The sequence below is a fragment of the Dermacentor variabilis genome, chromosome 3, assembly GCF_050947875.1.
Source record: "Dermacentor variabilis isolate Ectoservices chromosome 3, ASM5094787v1, whole genome shotgun sequence".
Lineage (NCBI taxonomy): Eukaryota > Metazoa > Arthropoda > Arachnida > Ixodida > Ixodidae > Dermacentor > Dermacentor variabilis.
In genome coordinates this window covers 33,252,069-33,279,269 of record NC_134570.1, presented here as the reverse complement: position 1 = coordinate 33,279,269, position 27,201 = coordinate 33,252,069, and the positions used below count along the sequence as shown (strand labels likewise).

The following is a 27,201-nucleotide window of genomic DNA, read 5'->3' as shown; positions in this document are numbered from 1 at the left end:
ATGTATGTATGTATGTATGTATGTATGTATGTATGTATGTATGTATGTATGTATGTATGTATGTATGTATGTATGTATGTATGTATGTATGTATGTATGTATGTATGTATGTATGTATGTATTGTCCTTATATACAGGGTGTCCCACGTAATTTGAGCCAAACATTAAAAATATACAAATACCACGGAACTTGACAGAACCAAGGTAATGTTGTTTGCCGTCGCTTGGAGATACTCAGATTATTTTTAATCAGACTAATTAGATAATTAACCATAATTAATTAATCAACTTCTCAAATATTATAATTATATTAAAAGTGCCAATGAGAAAATTGCAGGGCAAATTGATAAACTCCCTATACAGCTTTCTGTTGCTCAATACGTGCTGCATAAGATTGTCTTTCCGAGCGTGAAAGTAGGCCGCAAATACACGCAAGATTACCGTGCGACTGGCCGCTCGAGGAACTTTGCGTGTATTCGCGGGCTTCTTTCACGCTCGGAAAAAAACATTTATGTAGAACGTGTCGAGAAGCTGAAAGCTGTATCGGGAGTTCTTTAGATTGCTCTACAATTTTCCAATTGACACTTTTCATCCAATTATAATATTTGAGAAGTTGATTAGTAAGTTAAGACTAATGTTCTAATTAAGCAGAATGAAAAAAAAATAATCTGAGCATCTCCAAGCGACGGCAAACAACATTATCTTCGTTCTGCCCAGCTAAGTGGCATTTGCATAATAATAACGTTTGGCTCAAGTGGGGCACCCTGTATATATTGGGTTCGGAAAGCTGATCCCCCCCCCTTTTCCTCGGAAGAGTTAGAACTTTCCGCCTATGCCAACATGGAACCTATAGGTAATGGAGCTCCAGCAGGGCGATCATCTCATCCTACATTGATCTAAACAACAATGAAAATGGACGTCATTGTAAGCGAACACAGCGAGAGAAGTTGCAAAACTTCCCTGGGACACCCTAAAACAGAATGAGTAGGAGGAATTTTAATCTCGACGTGCCTCGACGTACCTCAGTTTCTTATACCTTCAGATCGTGTCCCAGCATGTATGTAATGCACATCTACACGACACTGTGTTGCAACTGCATCGCATGAGTTAATAATACTCCGGATCTGACCGACACTCTCTGTAAACAGAGAGTAGAATTTCAAGCCACGTCAGCCAACTTATGTCGATATCTTCTTGCTTGTAAATATACGAATGTCACTGACTGGCTTTGTACAGGCTAGAAGAAGCCTGAAAGTTCGTATGTAAGCATGTCGGCCGCCACACGCGTGTCCAGGGGCACGGTAAGTTTCCGCGTTTACGCTGTTATCTAATCACGCTGACGCGTGCAGATGCGGATGGGGAAGAACACCTGCGGCGGTCCGACCACAGATGTCTCTGGAACAGCCGTATGCAGTGAACTCGTTAGTGGACGCGGTTGCCGTTTCGTGTGCCAGAACAGCACTGGAGCGTTGAGCCACCAGCTACAGGCTGCCTCGTGTACTTGGCGGAGAGGTTCCCACCAGTCGCCATGATGTGCTGCCTGCCCACGTTGGTTCTCTTAGCGGCTGTAGCCGCTTCTGGAGCCATACTTGCATGCTTCAAGCTTGGTAACGCGGGCCCGAAGAAGCCGACGTATGGCCCTTCAGAAAGTGAGTTTATTTTCGTAAATATTGAGTTCGGAGGGAATAGCCGTATAGGGTACAAATGTTTTCTTTTTTTAAAGATTCAGCGGTACATGGAGCGGCTCCGATATGCTGCGTGTTGTTTTGTTGTCAGCTATAGGTCTCAAATCGAGCGGGATTAACTTACCCATTAAGAAGGACTTCCCGATATAGAAACAAGCCGACGATATCGTTAACCGAGTAATATGCGTACGTGTAATCGCGCCGGTCTGGAGCCAGTGGCGTAGCCATTATCGTTCTTTTTTTTTTTTTTCATAGGGGCAAATTGCTTCTTTCAGGGCAAGTGCTCGCCCTCACGTCCCTGACTGGAAGTACACGCTCGCTGCGCGCGTGTTACAGTCCGGTAGTGCTATCACCAATGGTTCAGACAGTGAGCGATTTGTAAATAAATTTGGTCTCTCTCTCTCTCACCGTATTCGTCGTCTTTATCGATTAGACCGCGGATGATGGTGACGCTGCACAGTTGACACTCTATGTCACGGCGAAACAATGAGCATTGCGCATTTCATACAATGGGGCGCGTACAGATATCGAACATAATTTATCGGTAAATATTTTATTTGTTTAGTACTCGACAATTTCGCACGCAAAATATGCGAATGTTCGCTTGCAGTCAAACATTCCTAAGTAAAGGTATATAGCGTAAAATAATAGTTACACTATAGAACACCTGCGCAACATGAACGCTGCGCTTTCTGCTATAAAGAATTTAACGTGTCCGCTGTTGGCCCTAGGTTGGAAACGCTTGGTAAATCTCGCAAAATCTGATCAGAGTGCAATGTTAGATTGTATTGCAGTGAGGTGTGGCTGCAGAATATATCGGCCAGATGCACTGAGTAAATTTTTCTGCAGGTTGAATTTTCTCTGTTTCGCAGATCCCAACTTCTTTTGTTTACATCCGTATATACAAATTGATGTGCAACCGATATTATAACTTTGTATTTAGGTTTCTTTCTTGCCGACATCAATAGCCCATTCCCCCTCTCGTAACTCCACCGACTTCATAAACTACCTGAACACTCCGTGCGCTTTACCTTTGTGCGTTTTTTGACAGTGCCCATGCATCTTCACGCGCGCGCACTACGTGGTGCTCTTTCTCTCCTCTTCTTTTCGTTCCTGTACCCCCTTTCCCCAGTGCAGGGTACCAAATCGAACGTATGGCTGGTTAAGTTCCCTTCATTTCCTAACTTCTCTTTCTCTCTTGACACCTAGTGCCTGGATAACAGGAAATGGGACTAGGATTCGCTTGCTCGTAGTGCAAATATAGCTTATTTTACGTATTGCGAGTATTTGGAATATATGTATATATATGATAATGCCTTCCTTGCTCGCTAAATTTAGTGCCCTACGTCAGTGAGCAAAACCGAAAGCCGTCCAGGGCCTATGTTTGAGCCCATGTCGCTGTTACAAACATAGGCCCATGGACGGCGCCGTTGTCAGATGAGAAGAGGACTTGGCACCCGGAGGTGCTGCGTCCCAGAGCCTACATGTACTCATCAACCCAACATCATTCGATACAGTGACCCCGGTGCTCCCCCTCTACCCGGGCTGGCTGGACTTGGTTCGCGCCAACGATACTTCGCGGACAAGGGGGCTGTTGTGGTGCAGCACAACTGAGTTACTGCACTCAACACACAAACAGCCATGTCGGTCTTACAGGACACAAGCCTGACTGACCCTCGGACTACCTTAACGCAAAAGAGGTCAACGCATACAACCACGGAGAGCACGAAAGCCATCCGCGGGCAGCGCGACCACACGAGGGTGCGCCACGACCGGTTCCGGCTCTCGGTTCCACTGAGCCAAGCAGAACCTTGTAAATCGACTTTCACACATGGCCGAGTCTAGCGACCTTAGGAGCATGCATCGTAACTTAATGGAGAGCTTTCCACCTGACTCATCGAAAATCACGGCAGGACGAGCCCACACTTCGTGAGACTTTTGTCGCCCAAGCGATGCCCCTTCCTGGTAAAATGGAACCAGACCTCCTTCCGTGCTTTCGCAAGAACCTCGTGAAGGCCGGTACACGTCCCCAGAAAATTGCATCACAGCGTGTCAACCAAACTTGGTATGAGCACTCGGCGAGAAGAAGCAAGAACCGGTTGATCGCCTGATTAGGCAAAGGGTGCAAAAATCGAACCATCTGATATGGAACACCTGGGAGCTTAAACAGACTAGCAGTCCTTTGGAGAAGAGCTGCAGGAAGCAAGCACTGCGTAAAGATATGAACCGAGTTCTTCCGGTTTTGCTCACTGACGTAACCCACCAAATTTAGCGAGCGAGAACGGCATTCGTGGCGATATCTATAGTATAGCAGTAGTGCATTAAAATGTACGCCCGCCGAGTTTTAACACTTTTCCTGTGCACATAACGACAATCTTACAAGTCAAGGTTGCGTAAGTTATACGAATTTCTTTCAGTATTAGTTCTGAGGGGTAATGCGCATGTCTTTTATCTGAAAACTTAAATATATAGGCTCTCCGCACCGTGAAACAATTTAAAAATACGCTTTATTTCCGGCGCAGTAGATTGACAAGGCCCGTGACCGGAAGTTTTTTGGCGTCGCTCTCTCGCAGCTGTTATCGCGTGGGTGGCTCAACAGGACGCAAGGCAATCTGGACAACGTGTATTCTCGAATCCTGGGACGAGTGCTCGAGCGTATATAAACGAATCCTGTAATGAGCGGCTCGTTGTGATGGGATCTGCGCAGACCCTTAAACGTCAAGCTTTTTAAAATTATGGGGTTTTACGTGCCAAAACCACTTTCTCATTATGAGACACGCCGTAGTGGAGGACTCCGGAAATTTTGACCAGCTGGGGTTCTTTAACGTGCACCTAAATCTAAGTACACGGGTGTTTTTGCATTTCGCCCCCATCGAAATGCGGCCGCCGTGGCCGGGATTCGATCCCGCGACCTCGTGCTCAGCAGCCCAGCACCATAGCCACTGAGCAACCACGGCGGGTTAAACGTCAAGCTTTGTATTTCTGACATTGGTCAGTGATCTGTTGGACTAATGATATACATGAATAAATTCGGAACGGTTTTAGTGTTACCGTAATCTCGGAATTACAGTTTGTAATCCTTCATACAGACAGATATAGTATGGGATTAGTTAACTGCAACTGACATGTCTTGGGTGTTCCTGTGCCACGTGCAGAGTCCAGTTGCCGCCTGCTGGTTGAGGACAGCTAGCGCAGCCTACTGAATGCCAATTGCAATGGTTAGTAAGTATAAGGGCACGTTTGAATTTATGTAAGGGCTCGTGAGAACGGTTTCGGAGCTATGTATGTGGTGCCTGTGACCTTTATCAAAGCGCGCCGTAAACTTGTATTAATGTGCGCGATAAGCTTCAACATGGCGCCGTATAGCAAAACCTTGCATTCGAAAAGGCGGATATATTACGACCGGATCGATCACAGCGAATGACATCATACACTATGAATACAAAGTAGTTGGCACACTTAATTGTGCTGTCCCCCTTTTTTACAACATTGCATAAGATTGTTAAGTGCTTACGAGCGCCCTTATGAACATCGTCCATATTCAATCGGTCAGAATATAGTCACAAGCACTAATATTTAAGATGCTCTTGAAGCGAAAAGTAGGGCTTCGCAATTTAACGAAAGACTGAAGTTTGTTGAATCCCTACTGCGCAAATAATTACGTGATATACATTTGCATGATATATTCGGTGTCGGTTGGCGGTGAGAATGTTGCTGATCCTTACCCTCCATATTCCTTTCCCCCCTTTTTTTTCTTTATCGCGACCATCTTTGAAGTCGTCGCTCAAAGAGTGGACAGAATGTAGCGTTCCTGAAACACACCATGCAGGAGAAAAGTCTCAAGTCACGGAAATATCGGAGAGCACGCCCGAAGCGCTCCGTTGCAGCTGGCGAGAGGCAACAAAAGAACATGACACGCAACGAGATCGACCCACTTTCGTAATAAAAGTGTTCGCATGTAACTGTCACATGAAGCAATTGAGCTAACGTGTGAAAATGCGGGCAAAGCCATGCAAGCAAGCAGTGCATGCGGCATATAACCTCAGTCGCCATTTGCAGGTGGATCGGCAGAAGACTAGGTGGGGGGATGAAATCAGGAAATTCGCAGGCGCTAGTTGGAATCGGTTGGCGAAGGACAGGGGTAATTGGAGACCGCAGGGATATATAGCTGATGGTGATGACGATTTCATCGAAAGGAGCTTGTGAAAAAAAGCAATTGCATTGTTTCCCGAAACTCTTCTGCGGGCTTACGGCTGTGTTCCTCGTACGTCGGGAACGCACCGTGATGACTATATATAGAGCGGAAGACTCGTAGGACACGAGGTCCTGGGTCCGGGCTGTGCTGTTTTGGTACGGAAGGTCCCATTAATTTCTTTGATGAGCGCGTCGCAGACTCTTCAGAATAATCCAATATTTGTGCAGCGCCAGGGAAAAAAGGTTTGTGAGTTTTAATTTCTAAGAAACCCCTTGCGTGAAAATGCCCACATAGACTTTTTTTAGATATGCTTGGTCATAAGACTACACTGGAGCACCGTGGAAAGGTTGCAGCTTGCAGGGGGGGGGAGGGGGAGGGAGAGGGGGCTATAGCTTGTGACAGATACACGCAGTGTCCCAGCTAACTTTAGTCAGAGCTTAAATATATGCGAATGCCAAGTAGCTGGACAAAATCAAGGTAGTGTTGTTTGCCGTCGCTTGGAAATACTCAGATTATTTTTTTCATTCCGTCTAATTAGATAATCAGTATTAATTAATTAATAACCTCCTCAAATATTGTAATTAGATGAAAGGTGTAAATGAGAAAATTGTAGAGCGGCTTGAAAAACTCCCATTACAGCTTTCTGTTGCTCAATACGGGCTAAATAAAAGTGTTTTTCTGAGCGTGAAAGGAGCCCGCAAATGCACGCAAACTTGCCACTCGACTGGCCGCTCGAGGCACTTTGCGTGCGTTCACGGACTTGTTTCACGCTCGGAGAAACACTTTTATGTAAACGTATTGAGGAACACAAGGTTTTTAATATTGCTCTACAATTTTCTCACTGACACTGTTGATCTAATTTTATTGTTTGAGAGGTTAATTAATTAAGACATTATCTAATTAGGTGAAATTAAAAAAATAATTTGGGTATCTCCAAGCGACGGCAAACAACATAACCTTGGTTCTGTCCAGCTACGTCGCATTCGCACGTGTTTAAACTATGGCTAAACTTAACTGGAACACCTTGTATATGCCTTATTCTCCATCAGCTCTACTGCGTGCGGTCGGCTCTCGAGTCTGTAACCTCTGCACACGGACAAAGCCCCACTTCTGCCTCCTACTTTTCTTTCTACTCTTAATCAAGACGAGAAGGCTACGACACTGAAGAAAGCCTCCCGTTTTCCTGCTTGGCGAAGCCGCTTGCTGGCGTTGCCGCCCAGCGAGCTATGTTTACCGATAACAAATCTTGATCATATAAGGATCAAGGGCACCGCATCCAGGTAACACTGATAGATAATATACACCGAAAAAGAAACGGTAGGGGCAACAACTCTCCACTCGGTATATGCATATATGGCCTCGAAAGAGCGAGTGCTTGACGCCAAGCAGACTTCCTTGGGCACTGGACGCACGCCTACAAATTGGAGGTCGCCGTGCACAACCTGTCACGCGGTTCTTTCTTGCGTACGTGCCTGGGTAAGTCGCAGCGGATTAAACCTACGACAACGAGACAATCACAATGAGGCGGGAAGGAAATAGGAGCTAACTGATGACATATGCAACCACCGGGCCGTGCTTCCTTCTCTGAACAGGCCAAGGCCGCCGCCGGAGAGCCAGCCGCGATTTTCCTGTCTAGTTGAGAGACACGTTGCGTTGTTTCAGAGAGTGCGGCATCTTGCTACTGAGAACGAGGTTGGTGGTTGGTTTCCCAGTAACAGCGCTCTACGATGGCCATATACAATGTCAGTTTTAATTAAAAATCACTCCGAACGAATGAAATTGTAAGCCGGAGCTCCCTATCCAGGCGACAGGTAGCAGTGGCATAGCCATGGGGGATGAGGAAGAGGACGAGGGGGCACCCGGCACGTGCCCCCCCCCTTCCCTTCTCTCTGCCAAGCGCAAGGCCCCCCCCCACCCCCCCCCCCCAAAAAAAAAAAAATTCTGGCTACGCCAATGATAGGTAGGTGTAGTTTCGGTACAGCGTGACAAGCGCTGTCTATATGACTTTTCTTTAAAGCGCCAACAAGTAAAACAAGAGTTGCCTGTGAACACCGTATTCCGCCTTCGCAGGTGGAATTCTGGTTTTTCCAAGCCTGAAAGAAAGCCCGCAAAATCTCGCAAAAAGTGCGGCACAACTAGAGCGGCGCGTCACTTTTTCGTGCTTCGCGGGCTTTCTTTCAGGCTTGGAAAAAAAACTTTTACATAGCGCTTACTGAGCAAAAGAAAGCTGGATCGAGAATTTTTCAGGAGGGTCTATAATTTTCTCATTGACACGTTACTCTGAGCATAATATTTAATGTAGTTGATTAATTAGTAATGACTAATTGTGTAAGTCGGCGAAATAAAAAAAATAGCCTGACTTGCTCCAAGAGATGGCAAACAACATTACCTTGGTTGTGCCCAGCTACGTGGCACTTGCACATCTTAATATTTTGGCACAAGTACTTGTGGTGTTACTCTAAGGATTTAGGATGTCTTAGGATTTCTGCTGAGCAAACATGAATTCACTGCAGCTCTGGTTCAATTTCGCAGTCAACATGTATCCTAATGTAAATAATTAAACGGTTTATTTTAGAGTAATTTTAATTAGCGGTCTGAACGCAACGTGCTTAATTGCGCTATGTGTTCCGCACGATTATATAAATATCTGCTCACTCTTGCTCATTTTCGTCCCGACGTCCTATGAAAACGGTGCGCTCAGCTATGCATATGTCAACGCTGACATTGTTGCATTTCTGGCGACGTAATTAAAGACACTAGCGCGGAAGTGATAGCGTGTAAACGCGATACACTGGCCATTGATCCCGCCTGAATCATTCGAAAGACGCGCGCCACCTTTTAAACGGCGATGGGTACAAGGGAAGGTTGCGAGGTGACGGTGTATGGGAGAGGGTAGCGGGAAATCCAAGCAAGCTGCTCAAGCCGAATGGCTGGGCTGAAGTAGCCAGTCGCAGCGCCCTTGGTTCTTTATATTCTATGCAGCGCCTGTCGTCTGCGCGCTCACGCCCGCCGTAGCTGTCGCTGAGCGCCGACGGCCCGTCACCTGTATGTTTTACAACCAGAGTGCGTCAGTTGTGCTATTCCCGTTGGGCGCTTCCATTCCGTGTTGGTGACTTCAGCGCGCCGTGCGAACCGAGTAGCTGCGCCGCCGCGCTCACGGCTGCGAAGCTGCACTGCTCTTCAACACTTATCTGCAGTGCTTACCTCCCAGACGCCCTGACGCTGATTTCGGCGTTAACGCGCTCGCGCCATGGCGTGTTGTTTGGTGTCGTGGCTCCTTTATATGGGCGTACCGGGGCTCATGGCCTTCGTTGCGTGGCTTAAACTAGCCGACGCCGACCTGACGCTTCTGTTCAAGTCGAAGTTCGGACGTTCGATAGGTAAGTCTGGCTACGGTCTAGCTAAACCAACCTTTTTGAATGTCACAGCGCTACCCGTACGTGTTATGTTTTTCCTCATGCATGTGTCGGCTTCTCGATGAGCCGCTGTCGAGTTGCTCGTCAGTTACCTTATCCGCGATTCATTACAGGTTTCCTAGGTTGCACGCCATTTCGGGGAGCTCTTCCTAAGGTATTAAAACGGTGTTTAAAAAATGTATTTCAATCGTTCACTGCGGTAGTTCTTAGCATGATCACATTATTATGTGGTAAAGACGGGCAAGTCGTTGCATGCGTCAGTTGTAGCCTTGAAAGCGGGAAAAACGCGCACCTTTAATTGCGTAAAGTGCGTCTCTCGCTTGCAAGAAAGGAGGGCAAGTAGAATCCTCACATTGTGAACATTCCTTCTAGACGGGCACGAAACAGTTGCAGCACTATAAAGAATGAGAAAAGCACAAGAGTCTTTTTAGCCGCCATATTATTTATCTTTTACGAATGCCGTGGAAAACTAACAAATGTGTTAGGAGGAAACAGAATGCGTCATTCTTAGAATTAAGGAATAGTAATAATAAAGAGGAGGGCTGGAGGTAAATGGGCGGGGTCGTAACCTGTAATCGATGCAGCATCGACCGGAGCCCCTTCCAGGCTTCAGTATGAGTTGCAAACTCTAAATAAGCTGATAATTACAATGCTACGTTTGTGATGATTGCTAAATGGGTCATTTAGGAACGTTTCTGTGATTTTCAAATTGCAGCAACCCTGAGAGGAAAAGTAATATGGATCACAGGATCATCAAGTGGCATTGGCGAGTACCTTGCATATGAGCTGGCCAAAGTCGGATCTCGTCTAGTCCTCTCTGGCACCAACCTGGAGAACCTAGAGCTTGTAAAAAACAACTGCCTTGGTAAGAAGCCTTGGACTCTTCAAAACTATTTTGCACCTACCTTCAATGTGTGTGCATTTCATTATCAGACTATCCAGCATTGCTGCTTATGCATTTGACAGTGCTTGCTCACTGTGTACTCATATTCTAGAAGAAAACAACTTGCCACTAGTTAACCAGCACTCAAACCTAGTACAACTGATCATATTTCATAAGTTATCGTTTAGCACCACACAATCTGCTTCAGTAATTAGTCCGAATGTCTGGCAAAAATGAGGCCGTTGAACCCTGCCGACAGGTGAAAACATTAATCCTAAACGGCGTGCCGCATAGTCGTGTTGTGGTTTTGGTGCATAAAACCCCAGAATACCATTAATTTTATGGAAAAAGCATTACTCAGTGGTTTCATTTTTTGTAACATTTCAGAGCTGACAACCCGTTGGTAAACTCGCATACAATCTTTAAGCTTGTCAGAGTAAATGCTTGTGCTGCAGCACATTCAGTGTACTAGTGTGTCGATGAGAGGCTGTCGTGGTGCAGATGCTGACAAAAGGGAATTAATGTCCCTGCACAGATGCTGTTACATTGGTTATACAAAAATATTTGTAAAGGATGTTTTTAGTGTTATTTTCCAGCAAAGCTAGTGATGGCGATAAGTAGCTTCTATACTTTTTCATTATCATGACATCCCACAAATCGCTGATCTGTGCGATGCTGTTATGAACATGCGGTAACATCTGCTCAGAGGCATTAGAATGACAGTACATGCATTTGCTACTAACAGTCACACAAATGCTTTAAACCTGACGATGGAAACAGCCAAATGTGATTCAGGAAGTGCTTGTCTTTTGCAGGATTACTGTCCAGAAACTTTTAGTTTTGAAAGCAAACCTGTAATCAACCATTTGAGGGAATACTGCCTTGTCATGTAAAAGGATGATTGAAAAATTGGGTCATTGACCAAGTCAAAGTAAAATCTTCTTGACATTTCTTTGGACTTCATAACATTTTGTTTTGGCTTGGTCAGTGACCCAATTTTTCAATCATCATTTTGGATCTATATGCAGTGTGAAGGCATGTTTGCTTATTTAGTTAGTTTAATGGGCACTAATGTGAAATGCTACATTAATTTAGACTAAGTGTTCTGTCAAAACTCCATGTTCCTAAGTTTTGGGGCAAGAGGCTAACTACTCGAAGGGGAAATGAAGGCCACGCTATCATTTTTAAAATTTTGTCATTGAAACAAAGGCACTGTCGTAAATTTCCAAGCGATTTTTTGTGTTTGGGTCATTGTGATGCAGTAATCCAGTCATTGGTTCCTTTAGGATATAATGTTAATTTACTGTTATGGATTACAAAATTTTGCATGGGCTGGCGCCATCAATATCTACAATGTCACGGCAAGCTAGTTTGTGAACGCCAAGACGCCACTGCACACCTTTCATTTTTGTGGTTTTTTGCTTATCAAATGTCTGCTCATGAAACATGGCTTTCTTAGTATTGTTGAAGGGTACTGTAATACAGCTCAACATATTTTTCTGTTTAGTTTCCCTTTAATTCAATAATGTGTAACACATTTCGGTATCCTATCCAAATCCCTGAACACTAAGTTAACAGTGCTCAATTTGCTCTACTTTTAGAGTTTGGGAAAGACAAAGGGACAGAAGTCCTTGTTCTCCCATTCAGCATTTGCAACTTCTCGTCACACAGCGAGCAGCTTCAGAAGGTCCTGGACCATTTTGGCAAGGTTTGTATTAGTTTGCCCAACATTTACTTAGCATTTGTAGTGCTGATGTGGAGGTGCGTCACCTGGCTTGATCATTAAAGGGCTGCACTCTTTTTCTTGCCAGTTGGATGTCCTGGTTAACAATGCTGGCCGTAGCCAGCGAGCCAACTTTGAGGAGATTCCTGTCGAGATTGACAAAGAGATGTTTGACTGCAACGTCTTCGGTGCCATATCTCTTACACGGTGCGTTGTGAAGTATTTTAAGGAAAACGGTGTGCAAGGTCATGTTGTGGTCACCAGCAGTACGGCTGGAAAGCTTGGTAAGTCCCTCTCGCTTTCTCTTCTGTGCATAGTTAGACTTGACAAAAGTTGCAGTATGCCTTGAATTAAGTAGCCCATGTAGGCAAGTATTCAGATTAGTGTCAATAGTTGTTTCATCACACCACACCTACTGTTTTCACAATACAAATCTAGTCTAGTAAAAAGAAGGCACTGAAATATATTGGAGCTTCTTTGCCGCAGTCCTAATGTGACTAATTGTCTTTCTTTATGTGCTATGTACTAAGCTGCTTTTACAAGATTCTTCTTTATTTATACATTTACCGGGTGTTCAAAATTAAGCTTTATGGTTTTCTTAAAATTAGGCACTGGGAGGCATGCAAATACCACCTGTGCAAATAAGTTTTGTTGCCAAGGGGATACAAAGTGAGATAATTATAACTGTCAGCAGACCAATGAACGAAAATTTAATTAATTTTTCATTGACTGCAGTAAGTGTGTGTTTGTATTCAAAGGCTAGGGGCAGTCATATTTTTACATTCATTTGGAAAAATTCTTATAGCATGGCAATGCTCCGCTATCAGACTCCAAATTTTAATTGTTGTTTGCATGATTGTGCATGCAAGAGAGGGAGGATCAGCACAAAGCTCCTGCATGATGTGACATGGCTCTTGCATGCAGCGTTTAGTCTAACAGGGCGGAGGTATAGGCAAAGAGAACTGTTCCTCTTCCCCTCTAGGCTGGCGAAATTTATCGAAATCTAATGATATGACAGTGCGGTGTTGCGTGCAGTTGTTACTCTTGATTTCAATAAAACTCCCAGTACTTGGAAATCTGCAGTCACTTTATTTGCATAGCCCAGGCAAGGACCATGCCCGCTCATCTAGTCACCATTATGTACTTGCACTGTCCTCCGGCCTCTCTGTTTGTGCCATTCTCTGTATGGCAGCTGCTGCCATCGTTACAGGATGCGCGGTCGCGTGTTACGACAGCTGTTCCAGGTTCTTCTATTTTTATTTTACCAGCCGGGAGGGGGGTAGGGGGACAGTTATAATCTTTGCCAATGCCTCCACCTGCTGTCAGACTAAACGCCGCACGCAAGAGCCACGTCACATCAGGGATGCGCTTTGCGCCGGTCCAAACTCTCTTGCATGCTTAATTATGCAAACAACTAAAATTTGGAGTCTGATATCTCGGAGCACAGACATTCTAGAATTCCAACTGATGCTATGTAGAAACATGACTGCGTCCAACTTTTCAATACAAACACACCCACTTACTGCAGTCATCAAAAAGTTACTCAAATTTATTTAATTAGGCTGCTGACAGCAATAATTATCATCTCACTTTGTGTCCTCCTGGCCACATAACTTATTTGCACAGGTGGTCTTTGCGTGCATCCAAGTGCCTAATTTTAAGAAAACCATAAAGCTTAATTTTGAACACACTGTGTAATAGGGTTGCGCGAATATTCGAAACTTTCCAATAACAAATTGAATAGTGTCCCATTCAATTTGTTCTTTGAATTGATAGTCGCTGTTTGAAAATGTGAATATTTTTCTAATATTTTTATTGAATATTTCTACATGTCAACTGCAATCAATTAAACATAAAATTGGAGCAAGAATATAGGAAATTTTTCACCCCATAGGGAATAGTATAGGCATAAAACAAGAGCGCTTGCCTAGCGGAGCAGGTTACGTTGCCTAGGAAGCCATACTTTACAGGCTACACAGTGATCATTCGCACTATCCGAAGAGTCCTGTGCGTGCGAAGAAGCAACTTGTTAGCTTTTAATGCTGTTTGTGCTTTTAATAAACAATGCTTCGTTATGTACTGTGACAGCAAATTTCTAACTTTTAAGAATACTAGGATGGGAACGTTAGTTTACATGGTAACGTGATAAAGGCTGTGTATTATTTGAAAGCCATTCGAATATTCGATTTGCTTCTGGCACTATTCGATTTGGTCTCAAAAAGCACTATTCGTACACCCAAATAAATAGTAATGCATTGTTATGCAACAATTTTGACACGGTAGTACGAAGAGAGTGCACAGCTGACAACAAAAGGGGGAAGCACATTCAGCATAAAGCAACTTAGTATATTGTGAACCTGCCATGGTTGCTTAGTGGCCATGTTGTTGTGCTGCTAAGCCCAAGGTCATGGGATCTAATCCCGGCCATGGCGGCCACAGTTAGATAGGGGCGAAATGCGAAAACACTCATGGGATACTTAGATTTAGGTGCACATTAAAGAACCCATGGTAGTCCAAATTTCCGGAGTCCTCCATTACAGCATGCTTCATAATCGGATAGTGGGTTTGGCATGTGAAACCCCATAATTAAAAAAATATTTCTAGTATATAATAACTTTACTGCTGCTGTCATTTCTATGATTTTGAGTACGATCAATGTATGATGAAAAGAAGAAAGTCAAAGTGCCTCAAAGTATGGTGAAATAAGTGAAACACACAATTTCATCCAGAACAAAATTGTCACTGAAGATATTATCATTTTGGTTCATTGCTAATAACAAGCGCACACTGAAAAATCAAGAGGAAGGAATGCGCTGGCACACCACCAGTGCTGATTTTGTGTCTGCGCTTTTCATATTCCTCGTTTTCACTGCACTGTTATTAGCCATGAACCCTTCCCTTCCATGAAACTTTCCCAGTTTTCTGTCCTCCTATGTGTTACTATTTTTTCGCAGCTTATTCCAATCAACTGTACTTTTAGGAAAATGTGAATATTTAAAACATTCAATGTGTACTAAATAGAGTTGCAGCTAATGACCACCTGGATCTGGCAGCATAAGCCTGTCAAACAGGTGAAAAGTCTCAATGTATCAGTATTGTGGTGCCAGTTTATTAGTAGATTAAAGAATTCTAAATTACATAAGCAATTCTTTATTTGTTCTGGAAGTTGAGCCGCATTGAGAAATGAGGTTAGGGATGGACGTACACCCGTAGATATTGTAGAGAAACATAAATCATGTGCTATTGTGTTGCAGTTATTTCTGTGGTATTGCATTGCATCACAAGCGTTGGAGTTAATGCTGTAAAAAAGCAGCCAGTGTGTGTGATGTTGCTGCAGGGAACATGGCCATTATTGTTCAGCATTGGCATGTAAAGGGTTTCTGCTATGCTTTGGATAGCTGTCATGCCATGAAAGAGGTGCTAATGGTGTGGGTGTGGCTGGCAATGTCCAGGGGCAGATCCACATTCAGCATCTCTACACTAATATTCATATGCAAATGTGCAAACACCTACCTACTGGTCCTGTACAGCCACAGTGTAGAGTTGTAGGCAATTTGTTTTTGCCTGCTCTATGTAGTAGTGGCAAGACATGAAAATGGTCATTTGGTCTTTCGGTCAATTGCACCCTCTGCTCACACAATGACTCCAGTACTTTACAAATATGGACAATACACTTATTGAGTAGCTGTTGTAGTGTTTACATGAAACGGACCTCCATGCGTATGTGTAAATTCATTTACACATAATTCGGCGTGGCAACGCAGGCGAATATTAAACAAACGTTCACTTGAGACTGTAGCATATTCCTACACACAATCACTTTGCTAGTACCATATTTGGTGGGATGTTCGATGTGCCATGTTACACATGCAATAGCGAAGGAATAGTTATTACTTCTTCATAATACCTGCAGCTGGTAATTAATTTGTGCATGTGGTTTTAAATGATTTAAATCTTAAAAAAAAAAAAGGTGCTACATGTCTGACTGTATGCCAAATAGACTTTGACCTGCTGGGTGAATAAGTCATTTTCATAATTGTAAAGCTAGCTTTTCTGCAAGGCATTTGCCCACAAATGGTGGAGTAGTGGTTCTTGCAAACAATGTGTGCAAGCAAAGTTCGCTTGTATTACGACATGGAAGATGTACATGTGGCTCTCGTCATGTGGACATGCACAAGAGACAAACTTCAGCATGTGCGGGTCGCACTTCATCTCCGTTTGAACAACCCACCCTGATGGCTTAGCGGCTATGGTGTTGCACTGCTAAACACGAGGCCACGGGATCAAATCCCGGCTGCATTACGATGGGGAAATGCAAAAACGCCTGTGTCCTGTATTTTGGGGGTACGTTAAAGATCCCCTTGTGGTCAAAATTAATCCAACGTCACCCACTACAAAGTGCCTCATAATCATATTGTGGTTTTGGCTCGTAAAACCCCCATAATTCATTCTGTTTGAACAATGAGCAGTGCGGCCTTTCTGCCATTGCTATTTGTGGAGGGAGCAGGCTGGCGAAATGTTCTAGGTGCTTTCTTCTCCCTGCTGTTGCAAGATGCTATTTGCTTGTGAATTGTTTTAGCTTATAAGAATCTGTCTGGGAGCTATTATGCACCTCCCACATTTGATGTTAATAATTGTCGTTATTAATACTGTTATTGAAAGCACGTGGTAGCGAAGTGGCTGCAACTGGTCGAACATGTTTAGCTTCACTTATTGGTATTCTTGCAGCCATCTACTTGAATATAGGCATGCACAACTTTGTCCAGTCCTTCCCATGGCAACACTGCGCAGCTCAAGGAAATTACTTCCCAGCATCGCGTTTTGTGCATTGTCTTATCAAGCATGTCATCCATTGTGCCGCCACGTCATGCACATTGCCATCTTTTGCTGACCTTAGTAGAAAAACTACATGAAGCTGAGTGTTAAGGAAACATTTTTCTAATGTTGCTTTTGTAAATGGCAGTTGCAGTTTGTTAAATCCACTCGTGTATTGCACTGACAGAAGTTAGTGCTAACACTCTAGCATTATTGTAGCTCTCGCTCATTTTCTGGCCTTGGTGCGCATATAGCAAGTCTTTTGTTCTTTGGCCAGGTGCACCTTTCTCAGCCACTTACACTGGTTCCAAGCATGCACTCCAGGTATGTAAAAGAATCATTCTTACTAAAATATTTTTACCCTATTCACTCGCAGACATCGATGAAGCCTTCTTGCTGATAATCTTTTACTGCTTCTGCTAAATTGGCATCATAAGTGCACTCTTGAACAGCTGCACCCTTTGGGGTGTATATTTGTCCCACAACAATAATCGTCACCTGCCATGCTTGCGTTTCCTTTCTTGAATACGCTGCGCTCGCTACTTTCATGTTGAGAATGCTATGTCACGCTCATAACGAGCATACTATTCATGACTTGAAAGTACCGGGCTCAGACTTAAAAAAAGGAAATACTGGCAAGTCGGACGACGATTATTGTTGTGGGACAAGATACACCCCAGAGGGCGTAAATTTTTTTACGTGTGTGGAAGACAACTCTAAAGACCAGAACAGGGAGAAATGAAAGAATAAACGACAACACAGCACTGATTGTTGTTTATTCTTCCTTTTGTCTGCTTGTTGGCTCTGTTTCATACTAAAATTAATCCTGACCAACTCTCGCCTTGCCACCTTACTTTTAAATGCGAGACTGGCAAAGCGATAACTATTTTGTTACATATGAAAAGTCTTCGCACTAACATGACTGAACTTGGTTGTTGTATCAGTCTGGTGCTGCTCATAGTTTTATTGGTTCTGATGGAGGCACTGTTGAAGGCACTCGTACCATGAAATGACAAGTTGCCAAAATTAACATTGAGCCTTCTAGGCACTTTTTATAGGCAATATATAGCACTGAGACGATTAAAGCAGTTACTTTTATTCATCAGACAGTTGGCATTAAAATTACCCAACTTGTTAAGCAAGCTATCCAGGCTACCTGTGTGTTGACAAATTGTAGTGTTGCCAAGGGCGCACTAAGGAAGCGCAGTAAATCTGTTGAGACTGTTAAAGTATTCTGTCAAAACATTTTCACTAATTTTGTGATAAGTGGTTTACTAGTAGAAAAAAAGTAAAGGCCAAGGTTCCATCTTGACCATTGCACACACCGACACCGACCACACACCACACATCGACCATTGCACAAATTTTATGTTTATTTGGGCGCAGTTGACATTTTCAAATATTCAAGGATTCGAATAACCACACTTACGAATGGTGACTATTCGATTCGAAGACCGAATCACACTATTTGATTCATTATACAAAATTTTGAAATATTGGCACACGCATGTCAGTGTGTTTCAGCAGTGCATTCCCCACTTCCTTGACATACTTATGATGGGCAGTGAGTAATAGCATTTTTCTCTTGCTTTTGTGAGATATCTAATTGTTGTATTCTGTAGGTCTGTGCAAATGTATTGCAATGACCTTAGTGCTAACAGTGTTACATTAGTAGAAATGGTTTCAACTTTTCATGCCTTGAGCTGTGCTTTAGTTCAGTCATATCTACATTGCTACGTGCACATTTTATACAGGATTTAGGTGGTTGTGAGCCACATTTACTTGCAATTTTTGCTATTGCCCTCTGTCAGTCTCGTATGTCGTAATGTCTTGTGTACGACGCTTTTGCTGCTTGTTCACAAAATGTGAAGCTAGCATTCACGTGCGAGATCATCGTGTATTGTTTGAAGCATCGTGCAGCACGTCCCAATGTGTTAACAGTGTGCGCATGAAATTCCAGGGCTATTATGAGTGCTTGCGCCTGGAAGGTGTGATTCTGGGAGGTTTAGATGTCACCGTCACCTGTCCGGGACCTGTATTCTCACGTATCCGGGAGCGTGCATTTACTGCCACACCTGGCAAGGTTAGTGTCTCCAAATGTATTCACGATCCGCAACCTTCACACATTGTGACAGCACCATGTGGTTTGTTTGTGACCCAGCAATGCGATGATTGGCCCATGCAGAACGGACGACGGCTGTGTTTTCAGACATGGAAAGAAGTACTGACACTGTCAATGCCTTTTCAATGTAGGGAAAGTGCGGGATATTCCAAGAAAAGATATCGTTTGTCTACTAAAATGTTGAGAAAGAACAGAAAAAAACTCGGTGCCCTTTCCAGCAAAGCTGTGTGTGTGGGCTCCTTAATGGCGAACTACATCTCCGCAACATGGTGTTATATGGACAAGAAGTTCTAGTTACCTTTTTTTATATCGCAAATTTCGTTATATTGAAGCTCGTTATATGGAGGTTAAACTGTCTTTCATTAGGTATTAAAGTTGGTCTCGAAATGCTGGACCTTGCGTCAACATTATTGTGACATCATGACATGCAGGGCAAAGTTTTGACATCTTAAGTATAGTGGCAGCAAAAATAATTATGATGACATTGAATATTGAACATTTATTCTGGCTGCGCTCATGTCTAGCAGCCAGAGCAATTGCAGGAATAAAGCAAGGCATTATATCGCAAAGTCACGACACATAACCTCTTGGATATCGAAGCCAAAACTTATCTTTATAAACGAAAACTTCTTATAGTAAATTGTTTAGGGCACTCTAAAGGTTGCCAGTATATTTTGTAGGGTTTAGAGGGTTCGAACCTTCATATAACAAAAAAAAAAAAAGACAAGTAAAAAATGTTTTCAGTACTCCTTTATAGGGGGAAATATGGATTTCCTATATAATTTCCTATGCATTGCCTCAATGTGAAACCAACTATTCAATGTTGTTGCTGTTCCATATGTACAACAGCATTTATGAATGATAACTCTTCATTTTAACTTTGTTTGGTTTTGCATTGTTCCCTACAGCTGTACAACATGAAGGACACGGCTAAGTCTCGACTCATGCCCACCGAACGCTGCGCTCAGCTCATCGCGGTTGCCATAGCCAATAAGATGGACGAAGTTTGGATTTCCCAGAATCCCATCCTGCTTACCATGTATTTGGCACAGTATATGCCATCCATATTCAGAAAGTGAGTGCACTTTTGTTTTTTTGCAGTCACGGTTATTGCTGTGATCCAGCTAAGGTCTAGCAGATTGAGGTATGAAGGAAATCAGTTTGTTTTGTTCTCAAGTTGGACAAAAGTTTGTCGGGTCGGGTAATGGGAAGAAATTGCGGTCACTGACCAAGTCAAGGTGAAAAAACAGACATTTCACGACCCGTACAGGTTCCTTGATCACACTAAAACATGCTTTTCACACACATTTTGTTTGATTGAAGTTCTTTGATCACACTTTCAGTTCGTTAGAAGTTTCTTGATCACAGTTGTAGTGTGATGAAAGTTCCTTGATCACACTTTTTGTGATCAAGGAACCCATATGGCTCGTAACACATCTGTTTTTTCACCTTCACTTGGTCAGTGAGTGGAATTTCTTCATCAGATAAATGTGTTATTGTCTTTGAGGCTACATATCTAGGAGCAATTGGGAAATCGCACAGCAAGTAGGTGCATACCACTTGGATTTTTTTACTGCGTCCCATCCGTTTTTAAGGTTGCCAGTTGTAAAGCACAATCCTGAAATAATTTTGCCATGTTATCTTATTAATAGCTGAAACTTACCTTTGACAACAATAAGCTCCAACTATAAACATAACATTCAGTATTGCATGTGCCATGCATATTGGATGGATGAACAGGCACTTTCTTTTTACAATAGAACACTGGCATTTGTCATTTTAGTTCGTTGCCCTTCGGATTGTGCTTTTATATGCTGTAGCTTACTGGTTTTATTCACTTCTGAAGAAAACGTTGCCTATATTTTCTTTGTGGGTTATAAATATGTCTGTGGGCACAGAAGACCCTCCCCCCCCCTGTATGAAAGCTTCGAGATCTAATGTGGGGTCATTAGTGCCTTATTATTTGGTCACTGCCTGAATGTGAGGCTAATAGCTTTGGAGTAGGGCCCCAAATGTTTGAGGCCCCAAAGAAATAGCGTCAAAGACACTGCACATGATTGAAATGCAACCTACATTTGGGTTTCGCATCGGGCACGATATTTCAGATTTAGTGGGAGCCCCAAAGGCTTTGCTTCGGCAAACATGGCGGCATTGAAGTGACGGCTCTAACGTAGCACCAAACTCGGCTCGATCCGTGGTAACGCGTGAAGTTCGCAAGCTAAGAAAAGTGACTGTGGTTATCGCTTTCTCTCGGGTAGCGTGTGTTATGAAGATTGATTTATTAGATGCCACTAATTCTGAATTTGATTATCGATTTCATGGCTCGTAGGCCTAATACGGCTTAGCTTGACTGGTGAAGGCATGTAAAGTTGGTTACTCAAAACTAAGTGCAACTAATCGCTTACTGATAGTAGAATAAGCTCTAAATTTTAATTAAATGCAGAAACACGAATATAAAGATTACTCTTATCATAAAACTATATTTTATTTAAGTATTTATAATAGCTTTTCTTTGGCACAGTAGTGGTGCTGCGAGCACAAAATGCTATCCGCAATCGCAAAGCCCTACTCTAAAACTTGTCACTGCTGTGTGCCCTAACACTAACACCCGCAAAGCTCTTTGGGGCCCCAAACTTTTTCGAGCCCCTATTCTAAACCCTTGGTGCAGGAACCGCATCCGTAATGCATTTTACCCGCCGCGGTTGCTCAGTGGCTATGGTGTTGGGCTGCTGAGCACGAGGTCGCGGGATCGAATCCCGGCCACGGCGGCCGCATTTCGATGGGGGCGAAATGCGAAAACACCCGTGTGCTTAGATTTAGGTGCACGTTAAAGAACCCCAGGTGGTCAAAATTTCCGGAGTCCTCCACTACGGCGTGCCTCATAATCGGAAAGTGGTTTTGGCACGTAAAACCCCAAATATTATTATTATAATGCATTTTTTTTTTACTGGCAGGTACAATTACTTGGTTAAAAAGTTCAGTGCAAGTGACAAAAAATTGAGACATTAAATTGCCAGGTGATAGTCTCTTGCAAGTGTCACTTCCTCATTACTCAAGAGCTTTCTGCTGCTAGTGCCAATATTTTATGCCATAAATTAACACACAGATACAGACAGTACATACTATGCTTTGTGCATATTTGCAGGACATGTCTGAAGCTTAACCTTGTTTTTGCCTTTTTTTTTTATTTCAGCTATATCATGAAGTTGCTTTTCACCAAGGAGAGAGTGATGAAGATGAGGGAGGGCCAGTAGAGCCGCTGAAACATTCCAGTGGCTGGTTGTTGTACAATAAGTGCGCGTATGATGGTTGAGTGACCTAGTTTTCCATTACATGTTCGCTCATGCTCTTGTACCAACACTGAAGCACAGATGTCAGGTGCATATTGAAGCATCCTGCAGGTACAAAACATGTTTATCGAGCTTAATTTAAAGTGTACGTGTGTGAGTAAGTGTAGTATATGTGCAATTTATTACATGCTGGTGTAGATATCTTTTGGTAATGTCAGTAACCTGATAACTTCATGAGGGCAGTTCTGCATTTATATGCAAGTTGTATTAATGACTGATATTGTTGCTGAGATGCCTGTTTTTATACAGAATAAAATGCAGAGTCCAGAACCTCAACTTCATGGCTTTGTGTCCTCTATTGTATATTTGATAGACTTCCGGAGTACTTGCAGCACTTCCTAATGCATGTTAACTAATTTTAGTGCCAACCACTTAAGGTATGTTTCACTTGTGTGCCTAATTCGAAGTGCCAATGACGTTAAATATCTTAGCATATCCACATTACTGTTGTGTTCTTTTTGTAAGAGCAGGTGAGAGTGATTTGATTAGTGCCTGACTGCAATATCTCATGGCTGCAAGAAGTAAAGAAGTGACCTCGCAAGAAGTAAAGAAGTGACCTCACAGCTGTGTAAATTGCACAGTGGGAGTAGCTAAACCTAGGTGTGCATTTAAAAAGTTGTGTGCATTTAAAAAGATATTCCCCCTATGGCACTCTTTTGTGCTGGATTACATTGAGTTAGTACATTACATTACTGTCTAGCCATGTTATGGTGCCAAGGTTACAGATTACGCCGACTGATGTTCTTAATGCACTTTTTCCTATAATTGTAAGTGCTAATGGCTGTGCACTTTCTTCCATTATAAATATCTTGTATGTGACTTGAGATTCAAGTAATACACACAGAACTTATTTGTGCAGGGCCACCGCATAGTTCTATGAAGTGGATGTGCTGCATGACATCAGTCTGGTTGCTATAAAATTGGTTCGTGCTGTGTTTGCAAAGTTGTTTAATTGGTGTCTGGTGATAACTTGTTCTGATGAAAGCAAACATTACATCATCCATCTTCTGCAAGGATACACAAAGACAATTCGTTTATGAACTAAGTGTTAGCCTAAAGAGATTAGCCCTTTGAGGTGTATTTCGTCCCCAAACAATAATTGTCTGCCTTATTTGCATTTCCTTTCTTGAAAACTATGCTGACTACTTTCCTGTCAATAATGCTATGTCACGTTGATAATGTGCACACCTGGAAGTACTGGACTTGCAGCGTTAAAAAAGGACACTTAAAATGGACGACTATTGTTTGTGGACAACATACGCCCCAAATTGTGCAAACATATCTTACTGTAGAGGTCTTGACACAAATCGCAAGTACTCCTCATGTTTACCCTAAAAACTACTTGTATGTTTTGGGGCTTTGTCCTATGATGATCAGCATCTGTCCTCTGTGCCTTTCCTCTCTTAAACGATGCGAGCCTGGTACTTTGAAGTCGCAAACTGCATGCAAGTTATCATCGTGACATAGCATTCTTGACAGGAAAGCAGTGACTGTAAAGTTTTTAAAAAGGGAAATGTAAGTAAGACATGACTATTACTGTTTGGAGACGAGATATAAGCTCTAATGGCTGTAAAATATTTTTGGAGAGTAACATAAAAATTTACCCTTTTGTACATTACCTGAAAGTTTTTTAAGAACAGTATATAAATGCCATCTGGGCCATATCTATGTCCCACAATGATAATTGTCATCTACTTTGCTTGCGTTTCCTTTCTTAAAAACAATGCGACTGCTGCGCTTCTGTGAAGAATGACACGTCGCACTAATAACGTGCAGTTTGTGACTTAAAATACAGGGTGTGCTGCATTAAAGGGAAGGCATGCAAGGTAGATGACAATTATTGTTGTGCGAGAAATATTTTTTAGCGTGTACCGGGCGAAAACTCTTGCAATATACAGGCGATTATTTGGGGACAAGATACACTCCACAGGGTACTAACTTTTTTAGAATGCATTCTCAAGGGAATTAACAATATCTTTGTTAGCTGGTACAAAAACAGGGATCAGAATTGAAAGTTCGGCGGGGGGGGGGGGGGGGGTTGTTAACGTGTACCCTGCAGCGCATGGTGCTCCATGCTATGACATATTTAAGTTAGGTAAGTGTTAATATACTTTATCACCCCACCTTGTGTGAAGAAAATTTCTTAGTGTTTTTTAACGCAAGGTAAAATTAGCCTGTCAAAACTGCCAGGAAAATACCAAAAGGTGCACTGGATACGTAAAAAGTGCCATGCGGGCTGTGTATGCGTTTACAGAATTAAAACTTCCCGAGTTGGCGATCTTTTTCCCATTTCGATGCAAGTCGGCCATATACATTTTGTCTAAGTTTTGCGGAAATAAGTCCTATACCATTGCAAGGGGTTACATCTGTGGAAAATATCTGACATAAAGTCAGTACAAAGACTGCTTCTTTATTATGGGGCTCTATTCATGGAGGAAGGAATTCCTTCCTCCATGGGCGCAAGCCTGGAGGAAGGAAAGAGGTCTGAGAGAGGATTGCATCATGCAGCCAGCCTTGGCAAGTGAACGCTCCATGACACCGATCCCTTTGTTTGGCGCACTGCTCAATGTTGGCCCAAGAAGTGACATCTTGCGTCGAGATTGTGATCTCGGCAGCAAGAATTTAGACTTGCCGAGACGTTTGGTGAACTGTAGGTGATTCTTTATTCTTTGTGTAGTTTTTAATCGATGTGTGCTCGCTCGGCAGCTGCTCGGCTGCTCTGACTGTATCTCTGGTCACGTGCTGGGATGATATCTTGGCTCCAATCACGTTGCGCGATGCTCCCTCCTATCTTTTTCTTTCCTCCATAGGCACAAGGTTATATACTTAAGCTTATGGAGTGGAAGTGCTAGCTGCCATAGTTTTCTGTAATATACGAGAGGGAAGTCTGGTGCTGCACTTGTTAACCCACCATGTGAATGATGGCAAGTACATGGATTTGTCTGAATCTACAAGCACGAAGATCAGACGTTTTTGTTTTTGTGGCCTTATTACGATTTATATGCTTTTATTTTCGTAAATTTCAGAGCAATTGATACTTTTAAAAGTGCAGCAGACGCTGCAAACATGTACAACAGCTACTAATTGCAAAGATTGAGCTTGTCGAGGTGGCAAAATTGGAATGTGCCAAATGTCTCAAGGCACTGGCATGCCCGCTATAAATTCATAAGGGCTTTTCACATCACTTGTCGCATGCATCCGTGGCATAATGGTTTCAATATCGGGCTTCTGTGCGAGAGGTCCTGTGTTTGAATCCTGCTGTTGGACAATTTTAATAATGTTCGTTTAATTACCTATTACGCATCGGGCGGCGGCGCGCGCCACCTAGCCTTGAATGCTACTATATGCATGCATACCTATTTACTCCTTTACTTTTGCGTTGATATTATCCGCCAATCAGATAGCCTCCGTTTAGTTATTTCTACCTGTTCAAAGTCTATTGTACTTTCACTGTCTTTAAAACCCAAAGCTTTGAATAGTTCCCCGTTACATTCAACTGCAGGGTGAAGTTGTTTACAAGCAAGTGTCAGGTGTTCAACCGTTTCCTCCTCCTCTCCACACGCCCCGCGCAACAAGTCTATCTCCTGGTGTCTGGCTCGGTACGTTTTAGTCCGCAGTACACCTGTCCTGGCCTCAAACAACAACGAACCCGCCGTGGTTGCTCAGTGGCTATGGTGTTAGGCTGCCGAGCACAAGGCCGCGGGATCGAATGCCGGCCACGGCGGCCGCATTTCGATGGCGGCGAAGTGCGAAAAATCCGTGTACTGATTTGGGAGCACGTTAAAGAACCAGAGGTGGTCGAAATTTCCGGAGTCCTTCACTGCGGCATGAGTTTTGGCACGTAAAACCTCATATTTTTTTTAAACAACAATGAGCTTCCCTTAGAGCTATCTTAAATATTTTCTTTGGCTATTTCTTGCTTAAACGTCCTGTATGTATCTAATGCTAATGTGGTTTGCATCTCTGTTTTCCACAAACCCCTCTCTGTCTCCTTAACCTTTTTCTTAACGGATGATTCCTTACGTGGGCCCCCACTGCTGCCCAAGTATTTGCTTGACAAGTTTCTAGTTTGCTTCCTCCACCTTGTGTCAACATTCCTCGTGTATGAGTAACTGAAAACCTTCCTAGCCCACCGCATTTCGCACATTTTTCTCAATCGCTCCTCAAATGCTATCTTGCTACTAGCCTCTCTGCCCTCGAAAGAAGACCATCCCAGATCCCCCTGCACCCCAAGATTTGGTGTCTTGCCATATGCTCCCAGAGCGAGCCTACCCACCCCACGTGGCCTAGTTTCCAACTGTGCCAATGTACGCAATGTACCGCGCCACGGCAATGGCAACGGACGAAGTAATATCCGCGGGAAATTCGCGAGAAATGTAAACAAGAGAGGAGAGCTGGCCCGATAAGCGGGGAAACACCATGAGCATCGCTAAGCAACGCCAACTTTTGGCTTCACTTATGGTATCTTCGACTGGTCGCCTGTATGCCCCGAATCAGAGTCGGGTAGGTCGGTCGTTTCCCGAGCTCAAAGGTAGGGGACAAGCGCGCAAGCCAAACGTGCGACTCGCTCTCGGAGGAGGAAATTGCTGATGCGAAACCACGTGACTACTGCCAACGTCCGATGTTTCGCCTATCCAAAGCTCCCGGCGCTGCCGGAAAAACCGGCGGACGTGCCGGCGGGACGAACGTTCGTCGAGACGCCAGCATGCAGTGGCCTAGGTTGCCAAGGTTGCGGTAGGCCGTCGCCAACAGAAGCGACGCGGCGCTGCGATGACGTTGCAATCTCGATGACTGTTCCGACGACAGGGCTCGGAGCGCCTCGGAGCGCTCCAAGATAGAGGAGAGCAATCGAGAAGAACCAGCCGAACGCAGGGCGCGCACCCTCTTTCAACCAGCCGAAGACAACGTAGCTCGCGAGAGCGCTCCAGAGCGCTCAGAAACGACCAGCTGAAGATAGCATTATGGCGTTTTTCACTGGTCGATTCGGAGCAGGATTTCTTGCTCCGTGGCAA

At 43.5% G+C, this 27,201-nt stretch overlaps 1 protein-coding gene and 1 long non-coding RNA gene across 2 annotated transcripts; both read left to right on the top strand.

Annotated features, from left to right (window-relative positions):
• The first annotated feature begins 1,354 nt into the window (after positions 1 to 1,354).
• On the top strand, positions 1,355 to 5,646 carry LOC142573928 (uncharacterized). Its single transcript, XR_012826374.1, has 3 exons — positions 1,355 to 1,649; positions 4,841 to 4,903; positions 5,515 to 5,646. It is a non-coding gene; the product is annotated as an uncharacterized LOC142573928 (long non-coding RNA).
• Positions 5,647 to 8,808: 3,162 nt separating this feature from the next.
• On the top strand, positions 8,809 to 22,465 carry LOC142575376 (dehydrogenase/reductase SDR family member 7-like). Its single transcript, XM_075684708.1, has 8 exons — positions 8,809 to 9,260; positions 10,012 to 10,161; positions 11,781 to 11,887; positions 11,991 to 12,186; positions 16,995 to 17,041; positions 18,678 to 18,800; positions 19,748 to 19,914; positions 22,033 to 22,465. Exons 1-8 carry the CDS (start codon positions 9,131 to 9,133, stop codon positions 22,091 to 22,093), a joined length of 981 nt encoding a protein of 326 aa, XP_075540823.1. The 5' UTR covers positions 8,809 to 9,130; the 3' UTR covers positions 22,094 to 22,465.
• Positions 22,466 to 27,201: the final 4,736 nt, after the last annotated feature.